At 34.6% G+C, this 17,258-nt stretch overlaps 1 protein-coding gene across 6 annotated transcripts in view; it reads right to left on the reverse strand.

The window, feature by feature from the left end:
- Positions 1 to 10,759: 10,759 nt before the first annotated feature.
- The window catches only part of RYR2 (ryanodine receptor 2), a 380,824-nt gene continuing 374,325 nt past the window's right edge, over positions 10,760 to 17,258 (reverse strand). For all 6 annotated transcript variants that reach the window (XM_064413752.1, XM_064413749.1, XM_064413751.1 and 3 more), the window contains 4 exons: positions 15,875 to 15,939; positions 15,027 to 15,127; positions 13,489 to 13,540; positions 10,760 to 11,817 (listed from right to left, as the gene is read on the reverse strand). In XM_064413752.1, the coding sequence (XP_064269822.1) occupies positions 11,722 to 11,817; positions 13,489 to 13,540; positions 15,027 to 15,127; positions 15,875 to 15,939 (314 nt within the window). In that variant the 3' untranslated portion in view covers positions 10,760 to 11,721. The remainder of the gene's footprint in view (positions 11,818 to 13,488; positions 13,541 to 15,026; positions 15,128 to 15,874; positions 15,940 to 17,258) is intronic.

Consider the following 17,258-nt stretch of genomic DNA (forward strand, 5'->3'; position numbering starts at 1 on the left):
AAGAATTTTTTACTTTTAGGATTTCTAAAGTCTTTTTCATATCAAGAACATACATACATACATATATATATAAATATATATATATGAGGAAGTCCACTCCACATTAACACATCTGAAATTTTTTCAAGAGTATTAAATTAAGAAGTCTTCATTGCTTTGATACAACATAACAATATTTGTTAAATGAAGCATAAAAAGATACTAAGCAAAAAATGAATTTTTGACTCTTTGTTCTTCGCTGTTGCTTTTTTTTGAGGCATGAAAAGAATCATAGAGGAAATTCTATTTCATTGGTTTATATTTTAATCTTTAGGTGGAAATGTATGAACATTTACACACAGCTGACCTTAACAGGAACACTATAACCTACTGAAGTTAAGACATGTTTTTATTGCAGCTGTAAATATGCGATAACATTCTAGATTTAATGATTGTTGGAGGTAATAAAAAATTTGGAATGGCATTGGATCCTTATTTTTAATTGCATTCTCTTCCTTAATGTCTGATACACAATACATTAATTTAAGTGGTAAGCATGTTACTCTAAATTTTCTGTTGGAAAACTTTGGTATCCAGAAAGAGTTTAGAGATTACTAAATAATAATAAAAAAATTAACAGAAATAACAAAATAATAAATACAGATATGAAAAAATAAGCCTCACAAATTTGCAGGTGAAAAAGTCATAATTCTGTTTTTCCAAGAGACAGTTGAACAGCTCTGTGACTGGCAGAATCCTCTGGGGGAAAAAGGTTAACCACCAACGAAGAAAAAACATATGACACAGAAAAAAGAATTAGCATTTGAAACAATGAAAAAGGATTGGGAAAATAAAGCATTTGAAGCACATTAACATACACTTGCTATTAAGTGTCAAGAAAAGGTAGGTAGTTCTGAATAGAAATCTTTTTTCCTCTTTTGATAGTCAAGAAATTATCACAAATTGAAAATCAGTAAACAGGAAAAATACCAGAATCTCTTTACACAGCTTGTTGACAATTGGGAATTGGTTTCCAAACAACAAACTGAGAGAAAGTAAGTACTATGTATCTACTTAGACAACACAGTCATATACTGCAATGGTTTCTTAAGAATAAAAATATTTAAGAATACAAGGATCAACAGTTGCTTTTAAAATTATCTTCTTTCTGAAACAATGCAGTAAAAACTAAAATCCGTATAACTGTGCCTCATTCTGCTCCAGGGTGCCAGGGTGTTCTTCATTTAATTTACCAGACTGATCTCCCTGAGTTGTGCAACACCTACACATCAGGGTTCCCAAGAGGCTCTACCACAGACACCCCATGCTGGTGCTCACCAGTTCATGTCCAGCTGGGAACTCACCTCACTCTGGGAATCAGACATTCCACTACTCAAATGGACTTTGAGGTTTAAATGAAGGGAGGAAATGGCAACCTCGTAATTTCATCATGATTCCTTTTTTTTTTTTTAATAAAATATGTTTCTGTCACTTTCCTAAAGCAATTATCACATTATTAAAAGGACTGAGGTTACTAGTAAACATTAAGCTTCAAGTTTTATACACACAAATTATTTATTCTTACATTATTCTTGTGAATCAGAGCTCGGGTCACTTTTTTATCTTTCTATCTTATATTGCAGTGTAAATAACCAGTGATAACCATTCACCACATTAACAGATAAATTCTTCAATATCCTTTCCAAAAATGAAGGTGTCTCCTCAAGCTACTCGCTGTCATAAGGGCTAGAAGCCTGTTCAAAACTCTCCAAGATATAAAAACCTTGTGCTTTTTCAATGATTTTTTTTTTTCCCCCAGAACTCTTTTAACAGTCGGGCTTGCATGGTTCAATTATTTAATTTTGGTTACAAAGCCTGCAGAGCTCCCAGTGGGTAAATCCTGGTAATAATTCTGTTCTACCTGTGTCTGTAACAAGCCAGAGAAGCTGAGTAGATAATTTTTATGTCTCTAATTCCCCACTGGTTGGTCTTTGCTGCATGCCTGGTGATGGCATGCACTCAGGCATATAAAAGAGGCTTAGCATTTCTCAGCATGCAGGGCAGCTGCAATCCAGCCTGTGAATTGGTTCAGCCACAAGCTAAAGCATGCTAGAACACTGCCACAAAACAGTGCTCAGGGGTATATGCCCTCTATCAAATCCTGCTGTTTCTAAAACCAGGGAACACAAACATTTTCTCATTATATTCTAGATTTATTTTTCCAAGTCCTGTTTAGCTAGAGGTTGCTCCCTGTTCTGCTTTAAAAAAGAACCACTCTAAAGAAATCTAATAGAAATCCTGCATTTTAAATTATTTTCCCCAAAGAAAAAAAAATAATTTCAGAAACCTTATTACTTTGTAAATGAGCTTGCAGTTTTGAATGATTTTCTCCACTTCTGTAGAACACATCTAAGTCACTAAATATATTTTCTAAGTAATTTCCTTCTTCCAGAAAGGGTTTTGATAATAATTAGTGGTCTTTTTTCTTCTGTTGATTATGATTATTTGTGGATCTTATTTTACTGAGTTCACCTACTTATTTCTCCAACCCCATAAACACCTAGACATGTTTTATCCTGTAAAACCCGTTTTGACCAAAAGACTCCCTTAAATGTAATTTGCCATATTGGTTTCTGATAGTGTTCTTTGCAATTAATCTTGACAGGGCAACAAATTTGCATTCTTTAAAAGAATGTTGGTCATTTCAGCTGCCTGTTCTTTCTGAGCTTAAAAATAACAGTTTCATGGTAGTGCAATAGGTTACATAGAATATTTTGGGACATAGACTTTTAAAGACCATGACAGCTGAAAAGGAGCAGAAGAAAGCAGAAATGAAAGTTATTGTCAAATTTGTTTCCTAAAAGCCTTCTGTTAGGCATTCTAACTCTTCAGTCAGACACACTTCAATCACTTTCAAACAGGCACAGACCCACAACAATGGCTTTGTTGTCAAGAAATTCTATATCCAGATTATTACCTTCCAAGAGAAGTTGTGCTATTCCTCTTCATGAATTAAAATAATAAATTTAAGTCACAGAATTACTTTCAATTTTTTTGAGAACTTAGAGATTTATTTTAGGTTAATAAAAACCTACTTTAGTTTTTAAAGCCTTTCTCATTGTCATGACCTTTCTAAATCACAGTGAACTTCTGGAGAAAAAAAAGTTATGTAAAAACTTTTAGGACAGATAATAAAGCACAAAAGTATAGTGGTTTTACTATGTCTGACTAAATGGACACGAAGCCCAGCAATTTGTTTCCAAAATTAACTGCCCCCATAACTGGAGGCTTAGGAAACAGTAAGAACACTTTTGATGTCTCTGTCCGACAGAAACAAAGCAGTCTTGCTTGGACAGCACTTTTGGATAGCATCTAACCCCAGGCTTCTACCCAGAGATGAACTTTGAACCTTTCCAAGGATGGGAGTCCCTGGACAACTTTTCCAGTGCTGCAGCCCTCTCCTACTGAAATTTTGTTTTTTCTAATTTCCAGACTATATCCCAGGAGCCACTGTTTAGTCCCCTTGTCCATTGTTTGTAGGGTTAGGGTTAGCACAACCAATTTCCATACTTTCTGAGCAGGACACTCATGATTTTCTAGACTTCTGTTTCTTTTATTTAATTCGTGTGATATTTTTTTCCAAAGTAATCTCTTTTGTAAATGGATGAATCCTTCCAATGAAACTGCGCTTCCCGCAAAGCTAGTGCAGAAGGCTCAGAAGATGGTTAGTCAAACCTTTAACAAAACTAAGTATGAGATGCAATTATTATTATGCTTTAATGAAATTAAGCTTCATATTGTTGTACTGTCCCCCTACTATCCCCTCAGAAAATAATTGATTTAAGAACACAGAAACAACAGTTTTCAAAGGCTGTTCTCCTTGGAGAAAAGTAGAAATATTTATCAGATCAATATAGTCCTCATGAATTTTCAGAAATTAAGACAGTGTTTTCCTTAGAAATTGTTTCCTTTTGTGGTTCCAACACTGTATGTTCTCATTACTCATGAGGAAATCTGGGAAATACACTGTTTCACTTAAACTGTAAAAAGCTCTGGGGTTACAAGCCTCAAAATGAAATAAGCATTTCTTCCCAGCATTATTCTTATGCGTATTTTATGCCTCCAAATTAGACCAGATTAATTAATTTGAATCATATTAAGAATACAGGTGTATTGCAAAAGCAATATACAAAAACATCAATCTTTTCAGGTTATATTGAATAAGTTAATTTTAAATATTAAGAGGGTATTATATCATTTCACCATGTAATAATAGTGGTAAAGTATGTAACAATATCTGTAGGCTTCCAAAAGGCTAATTTTCCACTAAAAATGTTAATTCTTCTCTAATTAGTATTTATGGCAGAATTTCTCTTTTCCAGCTGGTCATGCCAAACTTATTATAATACAGGTAATTGTGCTTTCACTGCCATATAACTAACTCTGCCATACATGCATGGCATAGTCAGAATATATACAGTAAGTCTAAGACTTCCCTAAATATCATCACACACATTAGTTCCTCACTGTTCCTCAGCTGTCTTTGGATATATTACTAGAATAATGCTAGTTTTGTCAAAACAATTCATTTTGCCTGCTACTGACCCTTTACTATCCTGGTTTGTATGAAGTTTTGTGAGTTGGTTCATTTATTTTCTCGGGATTGCCACTTCCTGCTTTTACGATTGTTTGAAACTGCCAGTGCTCCCATGCAAGTGGACAGGTTTGTATAATTATTCTGTGCATGTCTTCTCCACAGAAAAGAAGAGGGCATGTGACCTAGAAATATGGTACCCTAGATCCAGTTGCCTGAGCCAGAATCCATCTTATCCCAACATGTCCCTGTTCAGTTAATTCTGGTGCATCACTTAGACCCCCTGGCTATACTCTTTCAAGTTTCTGGAGCATGTAACAATTTACATATAGTGAAGAAACTTTAGAGGATCTCAGGTAATAAAAGTAATCCAAACTGTGAGAACACAAATTAAGCCACAGCAAGATACAATGAGGATGCAAAGCCAAAAAAATACATCAGATAATGAGAGTAGGGCTCTGGGACATCTGAGTTTCACTAGCCTACAGTGGCAAGACCACAAGCACAGCTTGTTTATTGCATCTAGGTCAACTTGGTCAAAACAATGTCTGCACAAATGTTTCTACGCACAAATAATGGTTAAACTGCAAACTGTATAATTGGGCCTCAGTTTGTCAAGAGCAGCTCATATATGCAAAATGCTAACTAAAAAACAGCCTTGCACAGTAATTTCCTTTCAGAGTTACAGATTCTCGTACTTAAATTGCCACAACTGACAAATTAAGCAGTAAACAATAGGAGAAGAATTTAATGTGATTTGTTTTTTAGCAATTCTCCCAGGCAAAACACTTTGAGCACTAGTATTCAGATTGCTCCACGGAAGCTGATTTTAACCAGCCTTTTGTAACTCTGTTGGATTCCCACAGCAAGGAACCCCTAGACTGCATAAAAATGATGTAGGTGAAATGTGCATATTAGTCTTGCAGGCATATTAATTACTTTGATTATTTTGGTTTTTTAACCAAATAAGTCCAGATAAGAGGCTACCGTAATTCAGACTAAACAAAGATTCCTTACAAAAATAGTATAACTAATTATTAATTAATTATTCATGAGTTCCATGATGCATATAGAAGTGAAAAGTGTGTAGATTATTGATTATATACTTTGGAGATTGCTATTAATACTCAATACTGGAAAGTCCCTAATTTATATTTTAGATGTTAAGGAACATTCAGACAAATAAAGATTTGGAAAAAAGATAAAAAGAAGGATTTACAGTCTGTGACATACAAGGTTTACAAACGGGGTTTATAAAATCATTTGCAGAAGCAAAATTTAAAGAATAAATGGATTTCGTATATTGCCAAAACCTACTAGTTAGGAAAATGATATTGTATTTTTCTCTGAAATGATCCAGGATTATTTTGGCCTTTGTAAATAGTCACTTCCAAGTACTGCAAAATATGGAATATTAACCCACTGATATGGGGCAGAAGTCTGAGCAAATAGAAATAAAATTGCCTCATTACAGTCAGGAACAATGAAAGCTAAATCAGGGAGAGACAAATTCTTAGATTATGGATGTATCTTTATGTATGGATATATTTTTGTATTCAAATTTTTATTAAATACAAACTATACTTGTCTGAGCATAAAGAACCAGTGTCAGTATTTCCTGTCCAAAGCTCATTCATTTTCTGTCAGATTTATTTAAACACTGAGTGGTCTTCCAGATGTGCATAAAACACTATGAACAACTGCTCTTTTCTAAAATATTGTTATTGTATATTACCATAGTATTATTTTATTATTACCATTTATTTTTTATTTAGGGTAACATTGTAAATCACTTTAAAACAGATCAATAGTTACATCAAATCTATGAAGCTACTTATTCTGATATAGATTGTAGGTACCTAAAAAGTTCATAGTATTTTACTTAGTGCCTGAAATTTTATTTTGTTTGGACAGAGCTAAAAATCAATTGCCACTATATGGCCCAGTGGCATTAATATTTTTTAATTTCCTATTCAGTGAATTTACAACTTTCCTTCCATTAGGTGGACCACATGATAAAAGGACACGTGTTGTTGTCAGCACTGAGCAGCTGTTTAATCAATTTAACTTCAATTTGTTCTCACGAGGAAGTGTCTGCAAGTGTGTGTGTATCAGCAGGTACAGCGGTGCTCAGTCTGCTGCCAGAGGACTAAACCAATAACACAACCAAGAGAACACAGATGCTCACTTGTCTTCCTTTCGCAGGCACTGAGGGAGATGGGAAGGGACCCCTTCAGAACGGGATGCACTGAGCATAGTGTGAGCAGATTACCACAGCAGGGAAGAGCAGCCTCTCTGGATGCCACTGTGTAAGGCAGATGCCATCCATTCTCCTCCCTTCCCACTGATCTGCACGACAGGCACAGCATGGCTCCCAGAATAACACTTCTCTGAGCCACACTGTGCCTGTCGTGCAGATCACACTGCAAACAACACTTCTTCAAAATTACTGTAATTTATTAGTCTCTGAAGAAATACAACAGCAGCGTGTGACCCTTCACACTTCTTCCATTTATTCACTTGTAGCTACAGGACTGGAGGACCTTCCCTTCTCTGATTCTCCCAGCATGGTTCTATATTTTCAGTGCAATCAATTCACGCAGTTTCATTCCACCCTCCTAGCACTACATAAAGAGTAACTAACCAAAACCTTTTGAACCATTTCAGTTCTCAACTTCCATGATCCAGAATTCTTTAGCCATTACTTCAGCATTCCAAAGGTTCTTATTAAAACATATCTTATTAAAACATAGAGAGGTATTTCGTTTGTGTAACTGCAATTTCTACAAAGTCGGCAACTTTTTCATCTTGCATGCAAACTTGGAGCATTTACACAATGGACCAACAGCATGGACCTGCAGCTTATTTTAATTGTGAAGTTTTCAGCTTTTCCCCCTTCCATTCCAAAAATTTCAATACGTTCTTTTCATGAGAACTTTAGCTCTGATATTCCAACCCAGCAGCAAATGAATAGGTTAAGCCTTTGTAACTGCAGATTAGCCCGCAGCCATGCTATTAGAGAAGCAAGCTGCTCATATCAAGAAGTGCCTCAGCTCATGACCTCTGACATGCAGAAGGATGCTGCTTGGCTGATGGAGATCTTCAGTTACTTCTGAGAAGGGTCTTATCTACCACATAAGAGAGAAACTTCCTTTTGCCTAAACATCCAATTCACAAATCCAAATCAAAAACATAATCGTGAAGTAAAATGGAAGGAGTTGCATGGATGCACTTAAAATATTATGCAGGTGAAAATTAAAGCAGGAAATACAGGAAAAAAATCCTACAAAACCCCCCTAAGAAAACATATAAGTATACCTTTCTGCTTAAATATCTTGCAAATTTTCCATAAGAACTTATTTAAGATCTGTATAATCTGAAATTCTATGTGTAACCTAGCTTCTATGGCTTGGCAAGGCTTTAGAAAAGCTGAAGAAAACTGATAAAGAAGCAACTAATTATACAAATAAAAGCAGCTATGACTTAAAGGAGAGATTGCAGAAGCTGTATTTATAAGCATAAATATTAGACAGATTTAATTAAAGAGCATATCCACCCATGCTCTCTGTGATAGATGTCTTATGATTTGACAAAGTCTTTTTGGACACCAGTTTTATTTGTTTTGGCTAATGAACAAAAAAAGCTTAAAATATTCCAGTTTAGAAAATATTACATCCTATAAATACTTCACAGGTGATTATGTAAGTAAACTGAATTATTCAGTGCCTCTGAAGATGGCAGGAATATTATCACATTTATAGAAAAACATTAATGCAATTCCTATTAGTAAGAGCTCTACAACAGTAGGAAGATAGTAAAAATTAAAATATTGATAAATTTAAATAGCATATTAGTGCTATTAGAAGTAATTTGTAGTCATGCAGGGGCGGATATTACAGAATCATTTTCGTCCTTTCTATTTTCTGTGATTGTCTCAGTAAAAACACACAGATAAGCATCAAACTAAGAGATAGGAAAGACATAATAACAATATCAAAAGAAGGTGCAAAAATTTTCAGTTCAAAGAGAGAAAAATATAAGGAGGCAACAACTTCCACAATTAAATCACACCACAACTACTCTTCCATCTTACTTTGTTTTTCCATTGCCTTTCATTTCTTCATTCCTTTGCTGAAATCAACATGGGTGGGCTGGGATCATCAGTTTTGGAGGTCGTCTCAATTTTTTTGACATTCAGAGATAAACAGCAAAAATTCTGTCTTTGTTTTTTTCAATAAAGGGTGGGAGATACTTTATTTCCCCATGAAAATTAGTGTTTTACTGACACAATCAGTAAATTTAACTAACAGCTAAAAAAAAAATAGCATACACAAATGTATGTTTAAGTATAACCTTACCTTAAATGCAATGTGCATAAACAGCATTTTTAAAGTTTTCTTGGATCTAAAACTGTAGTTTTCAAGTGACATGTTATTATCACCTGCTCTTGTACATTGTGCTAGTATACAGGATACTTGCGTCAATGTTGATTTCTTTTGATGCAACTATTAAAGGTGTGAACTGTCTGTATTGGTTGACACAAAAATTCAACACAAAAATTCAAAGAAGTTGCATTTGGAACAGTCACAGAATGTTCAGTAATTTTCAGTAAAATCTAAGAATTTTTTTCAACTTTGTGTAAGGCTAAAATAAATTTAACTGTATTAAATTGCATCCCAAGTGTGTATTATATAGTATGTGGACTGCTTAAATCATATTATCCTGTGAAAAGTGCACATTAGAGGGTTTTTTATTGAATTATCTGTTAAGATAAAGGCTCTCCATGACAAACTTAGTGCATCAAACAGGAAACAATAAGTTTCTGAGACTCACAGAAAGCCTACAGCTACTGCAGAGGGGACTGTGTAAACCAGAGTCTGAAGGTCTGTCAAAGAAAGTCCAAATCCTTTTTCAGCACTAAACACTAATCTTGTAAACTGTCCTGACCAGCTTCCTAGATGCAGGAATTTGCTTCTGTTAAAACTATAATTGATTTAATACATGTAGATTTTTCATACCCAGATTTTTTGTATCACCATATAATCGGTTCATCTCATCATAAAAAACCTCAGTTGTTTAAACCTGGCTTCACAAATATTTGTTAAACAGCATACTGGATTCAACAGGATGGATGCCCCAGGAGTTCTTTTACTTGGAACTTGAGGTTAAAGAAACATGTCACATTTATTCTGGTATTTACCTAAAAAGCCCATTTGAATTTGTTTTGAAGATAAAGGAATCTTGAAATATCCCTCAGAATCATTACCTACATATTTTTCTACAAAATGTGCAAAACTGAAATAGCCTGTGTACCTACATGTGTGAAATAACAACTATTCTCATGTTGTACCTCCAAAAAGAAACATCACTGCAACTCCCCATTTCTAAATCTTAGACACAAGTCCCAGAAAGGCTGAATAAAGGTGCTTTATGATGAAGTTGTTCCAAATAAGGAGGAAAAAGAGCTGTACTGAACATTCTGGTCTGGGTGGGAGTGGTTTAAAAACTGAATACAAATTGCAGTTGCTGTACCTGGTCCTTGCACTGTCACCAGCCTGCCCAGCCTCTGGCCTCAAATCTTGCAAAGCTTGGGAGAATTTTACCATTACTGTGAACAAGATACCAAATTCAGCAAAATTCACAGAACTGAAAGCCTGGCTTTTAAGAATACAGCCTTAGCATTTTTAAGTGATTATTCCCTTAATTGCATCTTTTTCCTTTTTTTTTTTTTTAGTTATAACTGAATATTGATTCAGAAGAACTTTTTATGATAAAAACATGACCTGTAAAGAAATGAGGGAGAGCAACAGAACAGCAAGAAGTCCAGCAGAAAAGACCAAAAACAGTACCAAAAACTTTCATTAGAGTAGCTTAAACCTGGTTTGAAGTGGTTGAAATTAATTTAGGAATTGATAAAAATACTCTATAACAAAGACTTCAAATGCTACCAAAACCAGCTTTTTTCCATTCTGAATGTCTCTTTTTATTTGTAAAGACTGGCATTACAATTGAAAAGGACTCAAAATGGAGTAATGTACACATCATTGGTGTTTCATGATGCAATTGATGGAGTCCCTGAATGGATATTGCTTCAGCTTTGCTTTTAAAAAATAATTTAACAAGAAAATCTTCAACTCCACTATCAATCACAGGTGGCAGAAATGAAAGAAAGAAAGAAACCCAAAATTACTGTAAAATTCATAACATATATTCATATTTTTGGTTGATGACACTTGTTCCAGATGTACAATAAAGCCCACAACACTTTATTACTATGGATATAATTATTGTGAATGTTTTTCATGTTGATCAACTTGTTTCTGAAGGTTGTTTTTTGATTGTTTTAAACTTGCATAATAAACATGCAATGAAACGTTTCTTGTTAAAGTGTTTTTTGCAGCTGTCTTGTATTCATACAAAGATTTCATAAAGTAGCAGTGTTGTATCAGAGCATTACCAAAATAAGAGCAAAAAGCTAAAGAGGAAGGTAAATGTGAAATGAACTTGATGAGAATAACCTAATCTTGTCCTGAGACACTCCAGTCTTGTTAAAAAGATGTGCACAATCAAATCCCTTCCTCCCAAACCCATCAAAACCATAACATAAATACTAAATTGGAAGGGAAGACATAAAGAAAAAAAAAATGTCATCATGCACTCATCTTCTGCATAGCTCAACCCACATATAGTAAGGCACTATTTCCCCACAACTTAGTGTCCACAACAATCTTTTTATGGTGCTCTGTGAACTACATATAGTTCCTTCCAGGATGATGAAATAAACAGACCAAATGAGTGTTGCTACCATGTCACCCCATGTGTGATCTTTTAGACAAGGGTATCATCTGGCAGTTTCAAAAACAAGCTGTCTCAAGTCTCTACTTGTGTGTGCATGTTATGTATAGGGACATCTTTTGTCTGTGCAAGTGGTTGGTTTGGTTCCAAAGTTGCTGTAATTTTTCATTGTTCTTTACTCCAGTGTTCTCAAAACAAATACACAAGAAAATAAAAGTGCAGTTAGGTCATTAAAAACAGAGCTTTGGTGCTCCAAAATGCACACAGCTTTGGGGATTTAAGAAATCTTTTAGACATTCCAAAAAGATCTGGGAAATACATGGACATTTATGTCCAGAAATCCTCATTTTTGCTTAGTTGAGCTGGTCTTCATATTGTTTTCGGAAGCAATCACCAGCAGGAAAAAATTCCCAGCACCGTTCTTGATACATTTTCCATACATATGATTCCTGAAAGAAACACAGTTTAAATTATTGAACTTGATTTAATGACAAATCATCAACCATTACTTTTTCTCCTTTATTTATATATCACTTCACTTCTTTTTGATTCTGTGCATGCAAGGTTGTTGAATATCAATCTGCAAAATCATGTTAATAATTTTGATTAGTTTAGAATAGCTTTTAGTTTTTGTCACCTGGTCAAAAAGCACTATAGAAATGCACAGAAGAGAACCAGGTATTTCATTCTTTTTGCACATCAAGGAGCACTGTAAAGCTCAATTAAAGCTGACCACATGACAGATAACAGGGTGAGCAGAATATTTGCTGTCATAGAAATTTGATTGAATTTCTGCATCAGTCATTTCAAGACATGTCTACAAACAACACATAAAGCAAAATGACCTTTATAGTCAGTATTTTCTATCAGTGACATTTGGTATTTCTTCCTTTCTGATTATTTCTTTAGGTAGGGTTCTGTCCCTAGACATTCCAAAGAATAGTAAAGAATATGCCCGTTTGTCTCTATTTTAATCACACCACTTAAATGTGGTTTTTATTATGAAAATTTCATGGTAGAAATGACATGTTACACCCCAGTTACAAAACCATAGAATAATTTAGGTTGGAAAAGACCTTTTAGATCATTGAATCCAACCATAAACTAGTGCCAAGACTACCACTAAAGCCCATTCCTAGAAGTTATGTAGTATGAAGTACACTCAATTTTCAATCACCTATCCCTATCACAGACTCAAAACTGAATAGTTAATAGAAATCTCTCTTCACTGAATACTAGGATGCACTGCCAAGAAAACAGAAAGTGTATACAAAAAATACATTCAAAAATCTCAGATGAAATCCTCAAATGACAAATGAATGTTCAAAAATAGCTAAGCAAACACATAAAATCTCATACTGGACAAGGCTGAGATTTATGCAAAGAAGATGATTACATCACATGTCAGAGTTCAGAAAGAGTAAGCTATATAGATTTATAGCAAATCATCCTTCTGACCCATGTCTGTAAGGTTATATATGTGATACTACACAGTTATTTTGTGTTTTGATCTGCAACAAAGGAATATTTGCTTAGTCAGCTGAAAGACTATCACTAGGAAAGAAAAAGACTGTGTCATACATTTCTTAGTGACTTTTATTATACTAAAAGGAAATTGAAGGGGGTACCAGAAGTTTGAAAGAACAGAGAAGAACACAGTAGAAACCTCCAGAGGAAAGATCACATTTTTCATTTTAGATATACGCACAAGTTCTTTAATATGGACTTATTCAGGAATGCAGACATAGAAGATTATACGCAGATGGCAATAATAAAAGAAAAAGACTATTAAAAAAAGAATCAAAAGGGAGAAATGAAGAGTGTTGCTTTCACAGAATACGTCAATGTTCTGTTTATCGTTATTTTGTTTATAATATGTATTAATATTTTGTGGAAATAAAAATTTTAAAATAACAGTTTCAGATACCAGAAAAAGCATAGAAAGTGCTTCAGAATTGATACCCCTAATATAAAGCAACCAAAGTCTTCATTGCTTAGAAGAATAAGAATTAGGTTCCATACCATACAGGGGCTATCTATCAGAAAAATCTTTGTTTTTTCCAAGCCTGAATGATTTTTATTTTAGAATCAGCTGACATTAATAGAGTTGTTCAACCTACCTGTCCTGTATGTTCAGTTTCATCTTTGTTAATAAGATACATCAGGAAAAACCTACAAGCAAAGAAACAGCTATCATGAATAGAGTGTTTGGCAAACCACAAGGAGATGAATATTCTTCAGTATATACAGTAATAATGCTGTTATGGACTTACAAGTTCCAGACTTCTATCTATGTTAATATTCTGAGACAGATTGAACACTTTCCTGACACTGTTGACATTAATTGTTCAATGAGTAGCATATTAAAAGGCATGATAGTCAGTTTGACTTAGCAGTTAGCAACTCAGTTTAAATGAAGATTTTCTAAACTTTCTAATCCAAAACTTAAACAGACAACACTTTCTTGCCCCTGAAAACCGACTTGGGAGTAGAGAGAAAATGGTCACTGAAAATTTCTTTTTTTCCTCTTCCCACACTGAATAAAAAATGCTGAAGATATCTAAGAGATTTCTGTTGCTGGAATTACAGGTTGGGGATATTTTGGTAGTGTATGCAATATCAACATGAGTAGAAAAGAACTTGTAATTTATTTTTTTTTTTTAAACATTAGTCTTGAGGGTTTGAGCTGATATTCACTGGGTGATAATTTCAAAAGTTCACTCATAAGAGACCTTCTCTCCAAACATATGTAAAAACATAAAATATGATCATACACAGAAAGAAAAAAAATATATTCCTAAGGCTGAGGCATTTTAAAGCAAGTATGCTACAGTATGCTATTTTTAAGTATTTATTAAATAGGAACAAAACCTCTTATGATAGTGCTTCCAATGTATTTTGTTTGCACAACCTTTTTTTCAGGTGGAAGGCTTTTAGAGCCATGTTTGACTTTGAAGTCTCATTATTTTGTGCATATACAATGCCAGTTTAAGAACACAAAGACACAAGCCATCCCCTGCTTCATACTGACAGCACTAGTATGAAATACACTCTGGCACTGGATTTTCATACATGAGAGGAACAGTATGATATAGTGATTGTAGACCTGCTAATTGGCTTTATTTAGTTTAGTGGTCACTGGTGCTCTGCTTGGATTTTCCAGAGATGGACCTGATGCCCTTGGTTGATCCCTCTCATCTCTAGTTCCTCATTATAGTTCCCCTACCTCCCTTTGTCCTCGGTTCTCTTGGTCAGTCTCAGCACTCCACACAAAATATTTTGTCCAATGTAAGATTTTTTAGTGTTAATGCTGTGTTTATTCTCTCTTTCCATCAGTCTCCAGGCCAGGTCATACCGCTCCTCTGTACCTTACACACCTCATTCAGTTTTGCAATTTATGTGGTCTCTGCAGCCATGTATCAGGTTCATTTCTACCTACAACATACAAACTTCTTGTGCCACAACCAAGCTGGAAAGCAGGATATGAAACTTAATTAATTCATTGCTGTCACTGCCCCAGAATAATACATTAAGAAAGTACAAGTGCACACCAAAGCTGAACAGCACTGACTATTACTTATGCAAATGAGGCAATCAGGTACCTGCAGAGGCTGCAAGGATCATGAGTTAGTGAGGAGTGCATTTTTATCGTACTCACAAATAATTGGCCAAGTTGTGCTCCTGTAGTGTGTGTGTTTCAAAGCCATGAGGCACCGTATCAAAGTAGTCATTTCCTATTCCACAGATAAAGCACTTTGTCTAGAAGAAAGAGTACAGAGCACTTCAGCACTACATATAACACCTGCCCTCCTTTCAGAAAAGGCAACAATTTTCTTCAAAATGGCAATGCATCATATATAATCTGCGCTGAACAAAAAGGCTTTTCTTTTAATGATTCAGACAGGATATCTCAATAAAACCACTTGAATAGGAGCTTAGCTACCATCAGAATAGCTTCTTACTGTTTAAAAAAATAAATCTTTGTCAGTTCTAAGTGAACAGGTATCAGGAGACAGAATGGTATACAATGATCACAGCAGACCAGCAGACTTTTTTTAATGTTAGGTAGCACTTACTATGACACATGGCAATATTTACCTCAATGCTTGTCCAGCTGAAACTGAATATGCTTCAAGTTCACATTACAAAGTAAAGCTCATTTGCAACACTTTCCTGACTTCTTACTTCAATGACAGAATTAAAAACCACAAAAGTACAAGATACTTTCACACATATATTAACCAAACAAAATTACATCTGAGATTAAATGTAACAAGACAGTGTTAACACCCTGTGTTAGAAACTTCTAGTTTGAAGATCCAAAAGACTTAAATAGCCACTGACATGCAATTCATTATAATTCATATTGTATGGTATCACACCATGTAGAGGGCTGTATTTTTCTCTTAGTTTGAAAAATTATCCACTAGCAAACTCATATTTTGACTGAAAACATGCACTCATGAAATCTAAAATAGGTGTGGTTCAGCAACTGAATATTCTTACCTCCATGTCTTCCTTAACTTGCTCTTGCTGATCTCTTAACTCACCAAAAGCATCAATAATTAAACCTAGGGTTTAAGTTAAAATGATAGTTAATGTTCAATAACAATTGTGACAAAGAATATCTGGAAATTCAGTGATAACATAACTCTGATAAAGAATATTAAATGAGAACCTTCTGTAGAAATAATAGAAACCAAAAGCAACAAAACCATGAAGAAAAAAGAGCAAGCCAAAGAAACACCAGTAATATGTCTGGCAGTACCATTTTGAATTATAAATGGGACAAGCAGACTTTATTTTTATTCCCAGTGCTCTAATCTTGACTTAGTATATTAAGATATATGTGGGTTTATGTGCCTTGCTTCTCTCTGGGAACAGAAATGTGGCCACAGGTTTACAGTGATTAAGGCCTTAATACAGAAAAAATAATACTGTACATTTAAAAGAGATGAGATATTTATTACATGGCAGATGCAGAGAGGCCCAGACCTCCATGCATGATGGAGCTCAAAATGGTGGTCAAGTAGTAAAAGGTTCCACTATTGGAGCTCTGACAAATGTAAAGGGTCATTTGAGGGAGATACAGAAAGAAGATGAAAAAGAATCACAGACTCTATGGCTCACACTGTAAACTGCTTATAACCTTCCCTTCACTTATTCCAATACAAATAAGGACTAGCTCCACAATGACTATTGACACTCCTGTACCCAAATGTGGATAGTTAAGGATTCTATTCTTCAGCCACTCACAAAATGAAGAAATGAACCACATGAGATATGCCAACTCAGGGTATAAAAAAATTTCCACCCTCCCCAAGCTCTTCAAAAAAAGCCCTTTTGCTTGAGTAAGAGTAATAAACAATTTACCAAAAGCTCAAAGTTGCTTCTTGAATTTCCTTGTAGTGAGGGAGAAAGCACCCTTACTGCTGTCAAAATTATTGTAAGTTAGCTGTCAGCTGACAGAAAGCAATGAGGTATGAGTATTTATGACAGCAAGTGAACCCAGCAAAACTGTTTATTAATTTTTCCAATATTGAGGATATGCTTCTGTTAACTTGTGCAAACTCTAATAAAAAATTACCTTTAGGGCATTCTTGACAATATTTTAAAGATATAGTATGAAAACAAACAGGGGTTTAAGTATTCCAGGTAATATCAATAAACATAATTAATGTAAACACAATAAAAAAACTCCTTGACATGCCAAAAAAAGGTATCCACTATCCAGATTACAACAATGAAATTCCGAAGCTAACTAATGGCCGCTAACTTTCCACTGTCATTAAGCAAGCTGTACTAAAGCTATTTCATATCAAGCACTTTTTTACTCTTACACACTGTTCAAATAAGGAAGCATCACACAAAACAGCAATTTTATGTAGGA

The sequence above is a fragment of the Passer domesticus genome, chromosome 3 (assembly GCF_036417665.1).
Source record: "Passer domesticus isolate bPasDom1 chromosome 3, bPasDom1.hap1, whole genome shotgun sequence".
Classification (NCBI taxonomy): domain Eukaryota; kingdom Metazoa; phylum Chordata; class Aves; order Passeriformes; family Passeridae; genus Passer; species Passer domesticus.